Here is a 20205-nt window from a genome sequence, read left to right on the forward strand (position 1 = left end):
TTCTTTGAACACTCTACGTAAAAAATTCCCGTTATTAAATAAAAGGTAACATTTACTTCATTTTTTCGGTTATGTTAATCTGTTGAATATGTATGGGAGACATTAGATTGAACCTATGGTGTAAACGAGAAAAACAAATACAATCAAAGAAACTTGCATTGGTGCTTACTTTTCGACCTAGACTTAATAAGAGGAATTTAAAACGACTTAGGTTAACAAAAAACAACGTATTAATGAATGATTCGATTTTATAAAATAAGATACCTAATATTGGGTATTTTCAAAGTGAAGGAAGTTATTCGAAAAGAAGTGGTTGAAATGCAACCCAACATGTCACTTACATTTTGTCTGTAAACACCGATTAAAAAGTAAACAGTTCACTAGCTCATCAACTGTTCCGATGCTCCTGATTATCTGTACACAACTAAACGGTTTACATGAATGATCACCCGCTTAAAAAATTTAAAAAACATCTTTACTGTTGATATGGGGCCAGGGGGTACATGTGGGCGGATCCAGATTTTTTTTTATATGAGGGTTAATAAACTTTCATTTGCAAGGAGCAGGCATGAAGTGGGCGTTGCCAAAAAACCCATTTACGGCCCCACTTGGATAGGATTACGTGGTAGGTATATTATATGTACTAGTATGAACTTATTTGAATCTGGAATTGGAAAAATTAATCAATTGGTCAACAAAAATATCCCTTGAGATACACTAAGCTGGCAAACTAGTTTACTTATCAGTTATACCCGAACATGGGTCTAAAACCGCGTTATAAAACAGTCTTCAGACTATATTATTTGTTAAATCCTGTTTTTCAACAATGCTTAACCAAACGCGGAAAAGACAATCATTCCCTAATAGTGGGGGCTGGTAGTATACTAAGGGTTGTTTGGTGCATATTCTTCTAAAAGCACCAAATTTGGCCCAGAGGTAGATTATACCATACCCTATGATTTCTGCCGGACGCCAAGAAGGGCACCCTCTGGGTATGCCATACTGGGCAAATCCAAAATGGCCGCCATCTGAGTAAAAGGTCAAGCGTAGTTTCAAAAGAAAAAGCGCTTGTATGATAATAGTTTATATACTTATGGGGTTTCGGGGGTCAGAGAATCAGATTGTGATGTTCTTTCATCTATTTGAAGTCTCCTTGGGGCTGCCATACTTGTCATATTGGTCAAATCCAAAATGGCCGCCATCTGATAATTACAGGTCAAGTGTAGTTACGAAAGGAAATGGGCTAGTATGATAAAAGTTTTTATATTTTTGGGGTTTTCGGGGTCAGAGAATCTGATAATGATGTTTTTCATCGATTTGAGATCTCCTCGGGTCATACTGGTAATATTGGGCAAATCCAAAATAGCCGCAATCTGAGTTACAGGTCAAGTGTAGATACGAAAGGAAATGGGCCAGTATGATAACAGTTTATATATGTATGGGGTTTTCGGGGTCAGAGAAACTGATCATGATGTTCTTTCGTCGATTTGAGGTATTCTTGAGGCTGCCAAACTGATCATATTGGTCAAATCCAAAATGGCCGCCATCTAATAGTTACAGGTCAATAGGAGTCCCAAAAGGAAACTGAGAGCTCAAATGATAACAGTTTATGTATTTATGGAGTTTTAGGGGTCACAGAATCTGGATATCATGTTCTTTTACCAATTTGAGGTCTACTTGGGGCTGTCATGCTGGTCATATTGGTCAAATCTAATTGGCTGCCACTTTTGAGTAAAAGGTCAAGAGGAGTTCCAAAAGGAAAAGGGCTAGTATGATAAAAAATGTATATAGTAAGGGGGTTTTCGGGGTCAGAGAATCTGATTATGATGTTGCTTGTACCAATTACAGGTCTCCTTGGATATGTCATGCTGGCCATATGGCCAAATAAAAAATTGCCGCCATCCGAGTAAAAGGTCAAGAGTAGTTCCAAAAGGAAAAAGACCAATATGATAAAAGTTGATATTAAAATTCATGGGGTTTCCGGGGTCGGATAATCTGATTATGATGTTCTTTTTTCAATTTTATGTCACCATCCTGTCCTAAGGCTACAATGAGTCCTTTTCCTGGTTGAAGAAGATGAGGAAAGATGCGCCAAATTCACACTTGAGTGGGTATAAATCTTGACCTGCGCCCATATGTTTTATCAATATGCAAACTTTCCTCTGTGAAATGCATAATAAATTCGTTTTCGAGGGTTGGCAATAAAAATAGATAAACAGTAGAAACAGACCATGAATAAAGAAATAAACAGCTTGTTCGATTTGTTTTGAAGCATTATTTCTAAAAAGCCGGACAGCTTAAACTGTATTATCCTTAAAAACAACCTCTCTTACATTGTTATGTAACTAGTCAAGTTTGGCCCTATTTAAAACTCAATGATCTATTACATTAAATTAATCATGAAAAATAATCATTGAATAACAAAGAAGTATTTTGATATTTGCACTAACCTAGACTATTTTGATTGAATTTTGAAACTTTGAAACGCTACTATTACGACTACTCATGTTTAGGAGCGCTGAAAACAAGAGTACCATAGAAACTTAAAATGTCTACGTTATCAATTAACATACCATTACAATCAATTTCGGCGATTGCACTCTCTTTTTAAGATATTGGCACACAAAATGCTGGACTTAGCTCATGCTGCAATCATAATTATAAACCTTTAGTTCAGTCAGGAATCACATGACGTGTACAAAAGTGTTCGACAGGGCCCCCCCCCCCCCCCCCCCCCCCCACTGGCAATAATAATAATAATAATAATGATAATAAATAAATATTTTAAAGAAAAAAACTGCTTATTCACCGGCTGGCTGAGTCGCCGCTAAATATTTTCTCACGAATTAGGCCCCCCCCCCCCCCTCTTGCCGCCGTCTGGATCCGCCAAATTGTCAATATTTGTTTGCATTTTAGCCCGGTTCCCAACATAAAAAAAATCTGTGTGCCCATGCCTTGAGCAAAAATGCATGGCCGTCCAGAGGATTTGTTAATGTTTGGGACCGGGCTAAAAATTTCCTTTGTGTTTTTTAAATTTATGGAAACTGCCCCCTGCCCTAGCTCCCGCTGCGTACACTCATGGTTCAGTGACAAAGCAATGGCCTCGTAATTGTGAGGCCCCAGGATCAAAACCGTGTCGATGTGCTATATTAGTGCCCTTTTGTTGGGCATTAATCCTCATTACTGTCATTTAAGGGCGTAGGTCCCCTAATTGATAGGCATAGTAGCATACACTTGCTTTAGCAGTCACGCAAAACACACATTGGCAAATTATTATTCAATACAATCTGAGAATGTACCCTATTATCTAGATCTATTATTTTTAAAATCTTTTAAAAATAATTCCATATATTGGGGTAAAACAAAAATATTCCAACTATATGAGCGACAGTGTATATATATATATATATATATATCTCTCTTTATCTCTCTCTCTCTCTCTCTCTCTCCCAACGTATATATATATGTTTATCTACCTACCTATCTATCTATCCAGCTATACCATGTATCTATCTATTAATCCTTTTTTCTCTCCCTCTTGCAGTAACATTTTATATTTTGTTTCATACTTTTTCTTTCTCTGTCTAGTGTATGTTTATTCTTTATTCTGCATCATTATGCTACTAATTTAATTGAGTGAACTTACACTCAATTCGCCCTCCTTTTTATGTTAAATCATTTATTTGCGTTTTGTTGTGGCAAAATTTACTATGCTTTGTTAAATGTGCTTATATTCAAATGCATGATGCGCGAAATGAGAGAAAAACTGCTAATAAATTTTCCATAAATTAACATTTAATATATACCTTTTATGAGTTAGCATAAAAACATGGATCAGCAATATAACACTTTAGAGAGATGAAAGGAGCAAAATGCAATAATATTGTCGGTACATAATAATGTCTGAATATTTGTTCTCCATGAAAGAATTTGCAATATTTTTTCTGCTTGAACATTAAAATATTCAGCAGATATTAAATGTATAACGAAGAAACGATGATAGCCAAATACGATAAAATTGTCTATTCAAACAAACTAATGTTATGTTAATCCAATACATAGACATTTAAAAACCATATGGCTATGCATAAGCCAATATAAAGATGAGAACAACAACATGAAACAATCAGTTACATTGTATGACGAAGAAGAACAATTGCTGACTACGCAGCCGGTGTTACAGGCTTCGAGATAATTTATATTAATACACATTGATGGAAACCACCAAACATTCATCGCACCAAGAAACACCTCGTGGGCCCAGTTACAAGGGGGCGTCAGTAACTGGAGCAGGGCGGCAGCTACCCCCCCCCCCCCCCCCCACAAAAAACACACACACGAACGCAGACATACCCGAACAACCCCAGCACCACACCACAACCACAAATACTACCATACAATCCGTTTAGTATGAATCTCCGCTCCTGATTTTATATCTGGAAATTATAATACAGGGGTTTAATCGATACTTCATGTTAAATAAATAGTTAGCAGGGATAAATACATCATGCTGGATAGAAATTCAATTTAAATTCTACTCAATTATTGCTAATTGCATTCAAATTCACATTTGAGAACATTAGTTGTGACACATGCATCTCTATGCGTGCACTAGCGTATTCATAGGTCAGATTATGGCGCCAAGAAATGGACCCTGTTTCATAAAACTTGATATCAATATCATTAACAAGCTACTGTTATAAGCTACTGAGATCAAGACATCTGATTGGCTGAGAGCAAATTTGTCATAGAAATGTTGCATTTTTTATAGATAAAAAAAATTATGAAACGGGTCCCTGTTCCCCTTCCAAGTTTGGCCAAACTCTGTATTAAATGGGCTTGTATTATCTGCATGGTTGGGAATCTCAACACATTCTTACTGCTTGAAAATAAACATTGAGATAACGACATTTAGGATCGAGGCAACAGCAAAGGCGTAACTTGCGCCAAGCCCTGCAGCCGAGGACACCAGATCACAGTCGCGCGGTGTAGTATTGTCTGCGAGAGGGGAAGGCGGCATGCAGTTTTCGGCGCCGTCACAGACGCAGAGGGTAACGCCAGAGATGCTCTCGAAAGTCAAGTCATCTCCATCTGACATCACGGCCAGCGAATCAGCCGCTTTCAAGTACTCTTCCGCACTTGCTTTGTCGAGGCATGCATCTCCCTGGGGGATCAAGGAAGCTCCTTCTAGGGATGCACATCCACGTTGCTCCTTTGTCAGCATCACATTAGGCCCTACATTTGAAATCAGATTAGATATGACGATATATAATTATAATAACGACAACTTATAGTAATTGTAAAAATTAAGTTAACTTTTATTTCGCAGGTAAGAATAAAAACAGTGAAAATAGTTTACAGATGGCAACTTCTCTAAAAGGCAAAATATTGCTTATCGACGTGCTAATCTGAATGACATTTATTGATATACTGATTTGTTCAATTATACGCAATTAAAATGAGACATGGTTCCTGAGGCATCATGTACCTAACATAAAGCTGCAACACCGAATTATTTTGTTGCTATGTAAGGGTATAGGGAGTGGCTAATCCAGGGGGTAGGGCGGTCCCCCTCCCCTGTGAAAAACAGGTAAAAACGCGTATTCACTGGCTGGCTGTTACGCCGCTAAATATTTTCTCACGAATTGGGCCCCCTCTTTGGCCCCCTCCCCTGCCGCCGGCTGGATCCACCCCTGGGCACTGGCACCTTTAACTACTAGCGTCTTGGTGATGCCTTTACAAGCCTGATCAACGCTGTCAATGCCGCAATGACGCCTCATATATTAAATAGCCTACGCTAATCAGGAACTTGTTATCATTGACAAGTTACAATACATGTTATAAGCTATTGCAACCCTTGTATTCGATTGGTTGAAAGTAAATTTGTTAAATAACTTTGGCATTTGTTATTGATATGATGTTTTTATGGCAGTATACAGAAGCAGGGCCGAAGAATGTAAACCCAAATGATGTTCGTGACATTAGTTTAATACTATAATACCACTTTTTATTTTTTAGCATTCGTTATACGATGTCATTCCCACATGTTGCGCCAATGACTGCGCCAGTTGTTGCGCCAATAACTGCGCCAGTTGTTGACGTAACCCTGCGTCAACAATGACACCTCGTAAGCAGCGCACGTCGATGGTGACGCTCACCTGAGTCACGGCTATAGGAGGCGTTGACTTCCACTGAGATACAGCTTGATACGCCAGCGGGACACGTCACACTGGTCGGGTTATCTGAACAGGAGGGAATTCCCTTGTCGGCAGCGATGGCAACATCACTCTCCGAAGTAATATCCATGCAGGTGACACACGTTATAGCACTGCCTGGTTCTGTTAAACGACAAAATGAAGTTAAAGATAAACTCCAGTTCTGGTAATGCGATTGCATTGTGAAAGAAAAGGTGTGGAATGGATCAAAAACAGTTGATCATGTAGCATGTAAGTATTGGTGTGCACTGCAAGGTTCTGGAGTCATCAAAATCATAATAAATTTGGCCGAGTCTTGGTAAAGTAACAAGCACTGTACACAGAAAGCAATATATGGGACAACACACATGGTGTCGGGGCTAGTACTACCTTGATTTCCTTGTCTTTCTATGCTCATTACTCAGCCAGTATACATTTTCTTCCAAAATTGTTTGGCACATGTCATTTATTTGTAATCTTGAACATTCAGTGTAAGTTTCGTTTGATTCTGTGAGAATTAATTTTTTTTAAAAACCAGAACTGGAGTTTATCTTTAAGTAGCAGGTTAGCATAAATTATTTTTAGATTGATCGTATTACAGCGTGACTATGAGTAACGATCGCAACGCCAAAGCTGTACCGGTGTGTACGATACACAAGCTTATGAGGAAAACAAAATTATCTGTGCACGAAATATGGAGAGAATCTCGAGTAACAGTAGGTTTTTTTCCATCGCCCTAATCCAGCGTTGCCAATTTCAAAATTGATTTCCTTTCTTATTATTTCTGAGAATTGTGAAAAAAGTATAATAGAAGTTGGACGGATGTTTTGGGCTGTTCCTTAGATAATACGCCATTTGTATTATTATAATCATTATTATTTTAATGATTATTATCATTATTCCTATTATTATTTGTAATATTAGGAGTAGTAGTAGTAGTACTACTACTACTACTACCAGTAGTAGAAGTAGAAATATAAGTAGCAGTAGTAGTAGTATGTATTTATTTCTTCTCCTTTTTTATTCTTCATCGTTCTTCTTCCTTTTCTGCTACATCTTTCTTCTTTCTTCTTCTTTCTTATTTGCCTTCTTTTTCTCATTTCAAAAATGGAGTACGAACATGCAAACATTTTCCAAATTAACAGCAACAACATTCAAGGAGCGCCGAAATTCTCTCGGATAGAGTTTGGTCTAGAGAGGAGCTTCTCTGAGCCCCCCCCCCCCCCCCACTCAATGTTATATAGGGTACGCATATGCTCGTTCCCTCTTTTTGAAAGCACCCCCTATCTGAGGACTGCCAATATTTCCGAACCCCCCTTTCGCGGGCATTTCGCAGGCTTTTCCTGCCTTGGAGACCCTCCTAAATCAGGAAAAATGCTCAATGTACCCCCCTAAATTCGGAATAATTTCTCAGGAGTTCAAAGACATGAGAGAAAAAGAAAAAAAAACACCCTCTTTTTAAAGAAATCTCCGGGTGAAAAGTCAAATACACCCTTTTTTTTTTTTACAATTCTCGGGCCGGACTTTGTCGCACGAAAAGTACCCCTTTACCGGACAATTTGGCAACACGCATGCGGTCATTCCGACCTCTGAGTGGGGGGGGGGGCGGGCTCTGAGCTCCATGAATATTGACCCTAGGGCGCGAATGTGCGCGCGTGTCACAACTTTCACTCTCAATACGCCATGGTGCAGCGACTATTTACCTGGGGAAGGCTCAGACATCGGAACAACCGGTGAGGGCGGGGTCGGAGCGACTGGTAAGGGCGGGGTACACAGGTCCTCGCTGTCACACACACAAAAGCTTAAGCTGGAATTCAGGTACATCGCACGAAGAACGGGCGGAAGCACTGATTCTGGGTCTGGCAAATCTGCTTTGATAATTTCGACTGACGCATCGTCTAGGCATACGTCTCCACTCGGGATCAACTGGCTATACTGCCCGGTGTTGCATCCTCGTTCAAAGTCCGTCATGACGATGAGTCCTTCTGCAAGCCGATACATTAGACCATGTTATATTGAGGACGATGATGATTATAACTATAATCAGCATAATGATAATAATGATAATGATCGTGATCAAAATAAACATCATTAGGTTTATATCGTCTGCCCAAAAACCCAAAATATGTGTGTGTCTTAAATCTTGATTTGAGGGATCTTTGAGATGCTCTTTCAAGGTCATTCCGTGAACTTACAAGCAGTCGCGTATTACGTTTAACCCTAAGTAGAAATTCCTACTCCTAGTCAAACAACCTTTTACAGCCACACTGTATTACTTGTAGCTACTTGCGCCCTTTATATAAAAAACAATGCATAATCGGTGACCATTGGTCCCCTATTATCCTCTTTTTCTTATGTTAATTGAGAGCTTAGTTGATGAGATAGCCACCTGTTAGTGACCACCCTGGGTGGTCTAATCCCTCCTGACCAAACTAGTGCAGGCGGTCTTTAACCTCTGCATTCGATGCCATTGGTGAACGTTGTATTTTTAGTGGTGAAGTCAGTGAAGGTGTCATTGAAGTATTTATTAAGTGTTCTTAACTAACTTCATGCACCTTGTGACATCTTAATCGCAATCTACCTCTCGAGGCTTCGTACATGAGTTCATAGCAAAGCTCGTCCATTTTCTAAAGACCTCATCGTTATAGTTTCTTTGCTTGTTTGGTTTCTGAAATATCTATTTTAGTTTGTTCTTACCTGTCTTATGCATGAAGTTAAACTTGTAGATCATTGTCCCGCAGCTGGCATTTCCTTTGCAATCTGTCTGTGTAGGCTTCGTACATGAGTTTTTAGCGATACTTGATATGTTCAAAACCTCATCATTAGTTGAATATATCGCTACGCACTGGTCGCAGGTTAGGGCCTCCCCTGCATTCAGAAAAAGAACGAATTAAAATTCTTCTCCTTGATGTTACTCTATCTCTTTTACCCGTGATTAAATACAGAGACCTTTCGTTCCCTTTAGGTATTAATGGGTTAACAAATATTTATTTTAAATAAAATTACAAAATTTATATATTTTATCGTTGACCGAAATCTGCCTGAATCTCATGTCTAAAAGTACATCGGTCCAGATCCATGCACTACCTTCCCTGTTGACGACATAATTTGGGATTCATTTCTTTGTTTTACAAGAAGCCAGTGTAGTACATTAAGTGTAGGAATTATTAAATTGTAGCACTTTCTGCCACTTGAAAGAACACGTGCTGGTTGCAGCATTCTGAGCATAATGTTATATTTCATTTTCTATTGTATTCTATATTATATCGTATTATATCATATTTTTTCTTGAATGCTTGCGCCTTATTAACCCTAATAACCCTCCACGATATGTCTGATTGTTCAGGAACGCATATGGATGGCGCCCTGCCGATCGCTGACCTTTTTTCTTTCGAGTCCTGCGAATCTTTAACCAAAACAAATTGAAGATCGGACCTACAGTTACAAGGTCACGTGACCTTTTGTCTTTGCATGTCAGCCCCAAAATAGCTCATTTTTTTATTTGTGTAGAAAGCATAAGGAAATGCCATTTTTCTTAAAGAAAGATCAAACATTGGTTACTGGGTCTTGTTTAAAGTTTAGGTGGTTGTTTTGAGGTCAAAATAGTTGAATTGTAGTTAGAAAAGAAATAAAACAACAAAAACAACAAAAATTATAAGAAATTATCAAAACAAGAGATAACATAAGGAATAGGCTGGCTCTTCCAAATTGTTTTGTCGCATTATTATTCCAAATGGTCTTATGAATATATGTAGTGAAAAAGAATACTTAAATATGAAAAATATATGATTTATGGGTAAAATTGTGATTGTATGACCTCATTTGCATAAATTACCATAAATATGCAAATGAGTAATTTTTTTCAAAAAATTGAAATTATCATATTATGCTTTACACTTCACTTGACATGCGTGCACACTTTCGCGGAGATCGGCCGTTTCACGGCCAAGATCTTAAGGGGGGCATAATGCCCCCTCCCCGGCCGTACTAAGACCTCAAATAGCCCGGCCTTTTTAGGGTCAATGGAGCTAAGCTACGACCGTGATAATAAAGTGATACACATACAGTAGGATTGCGAGTGCACTATGTGAGAGAGAGAGAGAGAGAGAATTGAGCATTCCTGAAAAAGGATTCTCGGTTATCTTTCTTGAGGGTGTGTGTAGTTCTGAAAAGGACTGTTTGTGTAGTCTTGAAACAGACTGTTGGTTATCTTTCTTAGCTTATAGTTCTAAGGAGAACTATAGTGCTTATAGCGCTCCCGCCACTCATCCTTTCCAAGCTCTATAGTTCTCCTTAGATCTATGAGCTAAGAAAGATAACCAACAGTCTTTTGCAAGGCATAACATCAAAATATATCTATAGTACATTGTTAAAAATGAGAACGGAAAAATCTTATGCTACATGCAACTTAGAACGTACATACAATATGGTCGAAAATGAGACGAGAACAATTTTCTTAAGACCCCGAAAATCCACTTTGGACAGAAAGCTTATGGAATTTCAATATAAAATGTTATATAACTTAATGAGCAATCTTTGCTCCTTTTGCAATAAACACGAAGAAACCTATGAGCATCTGTTTTTACCTGTGAACAGGTAGCAAATATTTGGAAGGACTGAGGTGACCTTTTTGCTTTATCAGCATTAACAAATCTACACTGGCAAGAAATTCATATAGGAATAAAAAGATCCAATGTGGGAGGAGAACAACTGTTAAATCACATTATTCTTTTAACAAAACATATGATTTTTAAATATAGTTCAACTATAAATAGACCCCCAATTCCTCAAGAAAAAAAAAAAATAGAAAATAGGCAAGAAGAAAAGGAATTAGCGGGGGAGAAAGGCACTTAATTGGTCTTAAGGAAAAGGAAGAGACGGGATTTCCAACAAATGTGTAGATGTGAATGGCCGGGAAGGGAGGAGGGGGGGGGGTGGTTGTTGAGCTTTGGAATGGGGGGGGGGGGGAGGGATATGTAAGTTTGTATGTGTGTCTGAGTATGTGAGCGTGTGTGGTATGTCTGTCTGTCTGTAGGTAACTCTTTGATTTATAATATTTGTTCAGTATTATTGATTTGTAAACATTATGTACTGTGTATTTTTTGAGAGATGTACAATTTTCTTTATATTTTGATATGTTATGTAAATCAATGAAGCTGTATGTTTGTTTGTTATATATTTTGTACTGAATGAATACAATAAAACAAAGCTACAAAACAAACAAAAAATGACCATAGGATAATAACCTGTAGTTATCCAAATTTCGCGTTAGGCTAAATAAATGCATGGCCACGTGTACGCTTTCAACCAATCATTTGATTAGGACGTACGTCATCGTTTTATAATCGGTTTTAACGACTGTACTTTTGAAGGTCATTGTGACCGGGGGAAAATTCAACTGCGAGCGGGTGAAAAATTCAACTACGAGCTGGGGAAATCATACTGCATAGCAGGGGCAGCGATCCCGGTAAGACGATTAGGACGTCCCCCTCTCCTCAATTTTGTTAGGAGGCCCCCACTCCCCCCCCCCCCGGAAAATTTGAAAAAGGGCACACACAAAAAGGTATAGCAAATACTGAGTAAAGACTGCAACGCACTTTAAAGCTCTGAAAGGTCCAAGAGTGCAGCGTTTAGACTAATAATAATACACACATCTTCTCGCTCGGTCGCTATTCTCCGTGGCATAATATCCTTCAAAATGTAGCAGTAAATATTGAAGGAAATCTGTATTCCGTAGGTATCACATAACAACAGTTTTCACTGATTTGTAACATGGCACTTAGCAAAGATGTCTCCATTAGATTTGATTACATTACGAGAATGGCCTATTTCCACGAATGACCATTAATACAAATACATAAAATACATCATATACCTCACTTAAGTGATCCAGCAATCTGATTGGTCGAAATTGCATTCATAAACTTTAACTGTTCCCGAAAATTCCCAGTAACCATGGTTAAAACAGTTCTAAAATCCCAATAACCATGGTTACCGGGAAGCGACTTTGCGTTTTACACCCTGGCCTGGACATTTTCCCGGTAAATAGCAATAAAACTGCTTGAATGAGTCTAGTCTACGCTCCTCGATCGGGCGCGCCAGTTCCAAATCGAATCGTACATGCACAGACGTACGTCGATGCAGCATTTATACACACCGTACGCAGCTGCAATACTGAAGATTAAGGGAGAAGATATAGGATTTCAAGTTCAGAACAACAAGTTAAGAAGCTTATTTCTACTATTGTTTGCTTTCACTTTTACTACATATTTCTTCTTTATATAACTATTTATGCATACACATACTCCTGTATCTTTTGTATTACTTCTCTGACATTGAAGGATTAGATTACCTTCACGAAAAAAAAGTATATGAATGTAAAGCAGTAAATAAAGTGCAAATGAATTCATGTAAAACTGGTGTATAATTTCCTTTATATGTTATGTGTCTGTACATTACACTAGACAAAGTGATGAATGGAAAAAGAGAGAAAGAGAGGTCTTATAAACAAATATCATGAATTTAAAATGAGAAAGAGAGAAAGGGAGAGAGAGACAGAGGTCTTAGAAACAAATATGAATTCAAGAAGTGAGAAAGAGAGGGGGTCTTAGAAACAAATATCATGAATTGAGAGCTAGAGAGAGAGAGAGGTCTTAGAAACAAATATCAAGAAATGAGAAAGAGAGGGGGGGGGGGTCTTAGAAACAAATATGAAGAGAGAGAGAGAGGCCTTAGAAACAAATATGAAGAGGGGGTTAATGAGAGAGAAAGAAAGAGGGGTCTGAGAAATACATACGAGAGAGAGAGTGGGTCGAGAGAGAGAGGTCTTAGAAAACAAATATGAATAGAGATGGGGGGGGGGGGGGGCGGGGGAGAAATGGGTCTTAGAAAACAAATATGAAGAGAGATGAGGGGGGGGGGGGAGGTCTTAGAAAACAAATATAAAGGGAGAGGGGTCAAGAGAATTAGAGAAATTAGGTCTTAGAAACAAATGACATGAATTTAAAAAATGAAAGACGTGATCCCACAATAATAGAAAATGGTACGAGTGCAATATTTAAATCACAGTTTATGTATTACATTACCATTACACATATTATGTCGAGTGTAGTCTGTGTATGTGTCGATATGTGTACACGTGTGTTAGGGGGGGGGGGGGGGTCCGAATCAGCAAATGGTTTGAAAGTAGGCTACACGTCAAAAATTGAAACCCTGAAGAAGGCGGAATTAAACCACAAAAACCATAATATTATTTGGTTTCTCTCTTTCCTTACTTTGATTAATTCCTTCTCTAATTTCTCTCTTTCTTTCAAGTTAGTTTTTGTTTTCTCTCTCTGCTTATGACATTCTTTGTTTCCTCTCTGTTCTTTAATTATTTATTGTTTTTCTCTATTTCCTTCTGTTGTTATTCGTTGTTTTTCTCTCACTCGTACGTCTCGATACAAAAGTACATGTACCGCGTACCGCGACACTGGACATATAGGACGTACGTTGAGCATTGCAGAAGAGCTACGTGCGCGCGCAATATCTTGTCATGGATAGACTTTTCCCAGTCGGTTCCTTGAAATTTATTGGGAAAAGGTCCAGGCCAGGGTGTAAAACGCAAAGTCGCTACCGGGAAAATAGTTCAGTCTCCATGGTTACCCCATAGGTTTACATGTTAAAAAATGGTCTGAGCGATCGAGGATACCGTACGTGTGCGAAGAATTGGTCGGTAATTGCAATACAATTGAATCTCGATCGATCTTACCGACAATTTTATCTTGCATTGTTGACATGAAGACGAAAATAAACTTCCAAAAACAAAAAAAACAACATCTGCCGATAGATCTTGATCTAAGTTCGTGCCAATATGCATTGCAAAAGTAAAAGAAGGGCCCGTTTAATGGAGCAGCGGCGAAGCATCTACCACGCGGAGCCGTTTTCAATCCATTTTAATGTATATATTAGAGAAAACTGCAACAAATGCAGAGCGCGCTGGCCGAGCGGTTTAAGGCGCTGATTTTAGTTTCATCACCTTTTGTACGCAAGAGATCGAATCTCATCTTCGACAAAACTTTTTTTATTTTGTATTTTTTATTTTTTAGTCTATTTTTTTTCGGCATATAAAAGTAATAATGACTGCTTTAATATTCGAGAAATAGTTGTTTTTATACGCTCTCGGGAAGGTTACAATTGGGCTATTGCCATCGGCACGCCTCGGGTAATAGCACAATTCTAACCTTCCCTTGAGCGTATAAAAACAACTATTTCTCTCAAAGCAGTCATTAATTCTATAATGTTAACCAAGAAATGTTTTCAGCAACTAGGCAGAATCGGATATTTTGGATAACATGATGAACTGTTTTAAGTCACGAGTCTTACAATTTTATTTCCACAGTCGTGTTCGCAACGCTCATTGATTGTCCACTGTAATTTATTCTTCATCTGCTTATTTTTTTTCTGTTGACGACAGTAAGTTGATAAGAAATTACCCATATTTGAGAACAAATTTTGTTTAATAAAAGGCTTCTCATAAGTTACATCATCATTATTTCTCTATGTTACATGTATGTCATTGTTGTATTATGCATTCCCTTGTTAAATCTTATTAGACAATCTTGATATATGGAAACCAAGTTTTTTCACCCAGAATTCAAACATTTTTAGACAGGTATGATAAGGACTCTAAATATAACTTTGAACTAGGATCATAGGGTACATATTCATTAAAAGCACACAAACAAAACAGAGCAAACAAACAAATGATTCGTTATTACACAATTTCCCAACATAGTGAGAAATAATCGCTTTCCGACAATCTTCCCCAACATCCCTAGAATGTACCCCTTGCGCGCGCAATTTCTAACAACCATGCGAACACAGAGAAACCTGCATTGATACCACCTGGACAAAAAAGAGGGTTGAATGTTCGGAGATACCCGCATCTATCAAGTCTCCCTCAAGTCAAGCAGTCCTTATTACCAGGATTACGATAGATTAATTTCCTCTTCAATAATATAAATTACATTTACATCTATCAAATGCCTCATTGAACCGCAGCAGGTTTTATTTGTTTCATTTTTTATGACATAAATTTGTTAGGCTTCTTATCTCTGAAACTTATGATAGAGAGCTGAGTGAATGTGAGTTGGACCTTTTTTTTGCGACTGTTAACCGTTTCACATTTGAACGAGCAATGAATCTACACGATTTTAACGAGTAATATTATAACAGATCGATTCGTTTTCCAGTGTAAATACAAGCTGAATTCTAAAGAAATAAACAAAAGATGGCATCAAATTACAAATCAATTCGGAAACCAGTGGATTACGGAATAATTTTGAATTGATTAACCTCCAAAAGAAGAGGGTGACGCATATGACTGTTACCACAAAGGCAAATACCCCCCTATTGCGGTCAATTTCAAGGACATTTTGTGATATTTAACCCACTTGTTTACGCCAACTTTGAAATACCACTATTGATTGTAAGGACACTTTCGAAAATTTACCCCTATTTTACCTTGTTTCAAGGACAAGACTCGGCTCCGAGAATTTTTCTTCCCGGTTTTCTCTTTTCCCTTTGCCTGACCCCTATTTATCAATTTCGAGGACACCTATGCACCCCTTTTTTTTCTATATTTCGAGGAATATTTTGTCCGCGGACATTGCTTGAAATTGACCCCTTTTTCCTCGATTTTGGTAACGGTCATGCGGTCCCTAAGTCACAGTGAGTGACCCCACCGGGACTACCTCACTCATACATATACTGCCATTTGCTGTTCACATTGTCCCTATGTGTCGACGGCCATGTCCATAATGCGTGCTAACCTGCCTGAAGGAACTGAGTTTAGGTACGCCTTCACCGAAATATGGCGCAATTGATGGTATATTACAGCAGTGGTTGTGATGTCAATGACATTCCCTGCCTTTAAGCGATTAGTTCCTACTGGTTTCAGAATAAAGCACTTCTTAGTTAAAGGTATAGACCAGTTTTGGAAACGCCCTCCTCTCATAAAAATGAAATGGAAGCTCTTACTACCAATCATGTGAAAGAATTATGTTTTGACTAATACGTGATGATACAAATTTTGCCGGGAAACCGCCTTCTAATTGATATATTTGGTAAATTATTATATTTACCCGGACTGGATAGATATCACGTATAGCCATTTACATCTTTCTGTGTACAGTGCTTGTAACTTTACCAAGATTGGGCCAAAATTATTATCATTTTGATGATTCCAGAACCTGGCAGTATACACACCAATACTTATATGCTAGATGATTAACCTTTTTCTGATCGATTCCACAACGTTTCTTGCACAATGCAATCGCATGACCATAACTGGTCTATACCTTTAAGTTAAATGTAAAACTGAACGTTTCAGGAATGTATGCATCCTGTTCAGAAATGGCGAAGGGTTCATGCAATTCTTTAAAAAGTATTCACCAGCTAAATCAGCTATAAACCAATGCCCATGATCAAGATGATGAACGCGCTAGCGTTTGGTCGGTCAACATTAGTTCCGGGGGCGGGGAGGGGGGCGTTTCACAAAACTTGTCATCAGTGGCAAATGACAGTTTTTGTTAAAAGCTACTGAAATCCGTGCTTCTGAATGGTTATCAGCAGATTTGTTACTAATTTTTGTCTTTTGTCATTGAAAAAAGGCTTTGTGAAACGGGCCCCAGGTCATGCGATTGCATTGTGAAAGAAAAGGTGTGGAATGGATCACAAAAAGTTAATCATGTAGCATGTAAGTACTGATGTGTACTGCAAGGTTCTGAAGTCATCAAAATCATATTAAATTCGACCCAGTCTTTGTAAAGTAACAAGCACTGTACACATAAAGGTGTATATGGGACTACACAAATGGTGTCGGGGGCTACCTACCTTGATTTCTTTATCTTTATATGCCCATTACTCAGCCAGAATACATTTTTTGCCAAAATTGTTTGGCAAATGACATTTATTTGTAATCTTGAACATTCAGTGTAAATTTCGTTTGTTTCTATAAGAATTTTTATTTTATTTTTTGTTTTACCAAAACTCAATTTTATTTGTAATGAAGTGTTACAAAATATTAATTCATTCCCAATCTGAATTGAAGTTAATTTTCCCAGGTCGCTTAAAAGAGTTTACAATTTCGAATATAATTGTTATAAATCAATGCATTAAGGCGGGCAATTTTATACATTAAATTATTAAAGAAAAACGTCAAAATAAAGCTAATTTGTAGGCAGTCAAACAAGCAACAGATATTTTACGTGGATCATTTGCTGTTCTAATATATTATGTAATACATACCGAATATAAAAATGCAGCAAAGTAGCCCAACGACGATAAGTAACTTCATCTTGATTTCTGTCATGGGAGAAGGAAATAAGAGAAATTATGCCTATCAATAGGTTTGAAAATGAAGGTGATTGTTCTTTATTGGAATTAAAGCGGGCAGTAGATATAGGAATTAACAGTTGTACTTTCTTCTAAAAAAACGCTCTGAACACATTTTGATAAATAAATCAAATACGGTACGAATATATATTTACAATTTATTTGTCCTCTGGTACGTTGAACTTTGCATATTTAAAAAACTATTTAACGTCAATCAAAAACCGAATGAATTAATATGAAACTAAAGCATATATAAATAGAAGGACTATACAAAATAACACTCCAAATGCAAATGGCATATAAAGTGGACTGAAGGTTTTGTTATATCGGAGTATTAAACTTAAGTTTTCTTTTCTTTTAACACTCTATGTAAAATTCCCCGCTATTAAATAAAAGGTAACATTTACTTCAATTTGTTTTCGGTTATGTTAATCTGTTGAATATGTATGGGGGAAATTATATTGAACCCATGGTGTAAACGAGAAAAACAAATACAATCAAAGAAACTTGCATGGGTGCTTACTTTTCGACCTACACTTAATAAGAGGAATTTATAACGACTTAGGTTAACAAAAAACAACGTATTAATGAACGATTCGATTTTCTAAAATAAGATACCTAATATTGGGTATTTTCAAAGTGAAGGAAGTTATTCGAAAAAGAAGGGGTAACATGTCACTTACATTTTGTCTGTAAACACCGATTAAAAAGTAAACTGTCCACTAGCTCATCAACTGGTCCGATGCTCCTGATTATTTGTACACAACTAAACGTTTTACATGAAAGATCACCCGCTTAAATACAAAATGAAAACTGTACAGTTGATATGGGGCCAGGGGGCTACATGTGGGCGGATCCAGATTTTTTTTTATATGAGGGTGAATAAACTTTCATTTGCAAGGAGCAGGGATGAAGTGCGAAGGCATTGCAACACAAAAAACCGTTTACGACCTCACTTGGGTAGGAGTACGTGGTAGGTATATTATATGTACTGGTATGAACTTTTTTGATACTGGAATTGGAAAATGAGTCCATTGGTCAACAAAAATACCCCTTGAGATACACTAGCTGGCTAACTAGTTTACTTATCAGTTACAACCGACCAGTGGTCTAAAACCGCGTTATAAAACAGTCTTCAGACTATATTCTTGTGTTAATCCCGATTTTCAACAATGCTTAACCACAAGCGGCAAAGACAATCATTCTCTAAGGCATTTGTAAGATTCTCTCATTTTAGTCGGTAAACTTCAAACGCTCTCCCAAAATATTGCATATAATTTAATTTCCATATCAAAACCTCCAGTTCATATCTCTTTATTTCTTGTTAAATCTATAGTAGATTTAAGAATGATTCTTAAAACTCTGTGTACTTAAGTTCGATGCTTTATATTTAATGATGTTATCCTTCGTATACTGAACTACCGTTATTTGATCGTTGTTAGTTCTTAAAGGTAAAGACCAGTATTGGAAACGCACCAATTTCAAAAAAATGAAATGGAAGCTCTTATTACCAATCATGTGAAAGAGTATGTTTTGACTAATACATGATGATAAACAATTTGCCGGGAAACCGCCTACTAATTGATATATTTGGTAAATTAGATTATCTATTGGTGTGTGAGAGATAAACGCACGTGTTGCGCCCGTGTACGTAGTCCCATATACATTTTTTTCTGTGTACAGTGCTTGTAACTTTACGAAGACTGAGCCAAATTTCTTTTCATTTTGATGATTCCAGAACCTTGCAGTACACACCAATACTTATATGCTAGATGATCAACCTTTTTTGATCGATTCCACAACGTTTCTTTCACAATACAATCGCATGACCATAGCTGTTCTTTATCTTTAAGTTGTATGATGTAATTGATTGTGTATTCATTTGCTGTTACATTTTCCATTAATGCTTTCAATATTGAAGATCGCTTTGAAAAATTCGCTAAAAGCGCTTGATATATACAGTGTATATGATCATTGTATATAACTTCCTGTATTTATTATTATTACTGTTATTATTATTAACTGTATTTCAAGTACTAACGTTCAAGTGAAACAAACAATGCACAGTTATTCTCCCTTTGACGTAGTGATTTTTTTCAATATTTAAAACTCGTCATTTTCTTTTATTACACAATTAGTAATACTGTTGTTAATGTTGCCTTGAAATTTGATAGAACTGTGTTACTATCATAATTATTTCCCATTGTGTATATTAATGCAAGTACTGTTTAATGATCTACTTTTATATTGAGTTTTTTTTTCTCACCCACAGAGCCCCTAGTAGTTATAGCCTTTTGTTGATTGATGAAATAAAAAGTACAGTCGATGATAAAATTGGCAAGTGAGGTTCATGGGAAGACACATTCATTTAAATGCATAAGTTGCAATTATTTATATGTTCAGTGTCAGGATTTTACTATGAAACCGGGGAAAAAGGGTTTTACAAAAGTACAATGCATCATAATGGGCTGCATTTTATGTGTTCGTTTGTTTTTATTTCCGAAATCCATATATTCATACAAGTTTTTAAAACATACATATAAAACACATTTCAAATGATAAGAAAGTAAGTAAATGTGTAAAGTATAGACAAACGGTTGGATAGCCCATTTCAGAACAATTTCAAAATGTTCCT

The 20205-nt window shown here is 37.2% G+C and overlaps 1 protein-coding gene across 1 annotated transcript; it reads right to left on the minus strand.

Annotated features, from left to right (window-relative positions):
- Positions 1 to 3777: 3777 nt before the first annotated feature.
- LOC589676 lies at positions 3778 to 18335 on the minus strand. The gene is made up of 6 exons (XM_030977936.1): positions 18254 to 18335; positions 17484 to 17539; positions 8892 to 9062; positions 7898 to 8179; positions 6159 to 6338; positions 3778 to 5235 (listed from the first exon to the last, which is right to left on the minus strand). Exons 2-6 carry the CDS (start codon positions 17530 to 17532, stop codon positions 4877 to 4879), a joined length of 1041 nt encoding a protein of 346 aa, XP_030833796.1. The 5' UTR covers positions 17533 to 17539; positions 18254 to 18335; the 3' UTR covers positions 3778 to 4876.
- Between the last annotated feature and the right edge of the window lie 1870 nt (positions 18336 to 20205).

The sequence above is a fragment of the Strongylocentrotus purpuratus genome, unplaced genomic scaffold (genome assembly GCF_000002235.5).
Source record: "Strongylocentrotus purpuratus isolate Spur 01 unplaced genomic scaffold, Spur_5.0 spur5_scaffold_1, whole genome shotgun sequence".
NCBI classification, from domain to species: Eukaryota; Metazoa; Echinodermata; class Echinoidea; order Camarodonta; family Strongylocentrotidae; genus Strongylocentrotus; species Strongylocentrotus purpuratus.

Excerpts from the sequence above, each read along its gene's own strand:
- LOC589676 (XM_030977936.1), bottom strand. The coding sequence starts at position 17,532 with ATGAAGTTACTTATCGTCGTTGGGCTACTTTGCTGCATTTTTATATTC. Across the intron at positions 9,063-17,483 it reads TTGCTGCATTTTTATATTCG|GGGAGGCCCTAACCTGCGAC; the intron begins GTATGTATTACA and ends TTCTGAATGCAG. Across the intron at positions 6,339-7,897 it reads GATGTCTGAGCCTTCCCCAG|AACCAGGCAGTGCTATAACG; the intron begins GTAAATAGTCGC and ends GTCGTTTAACAG.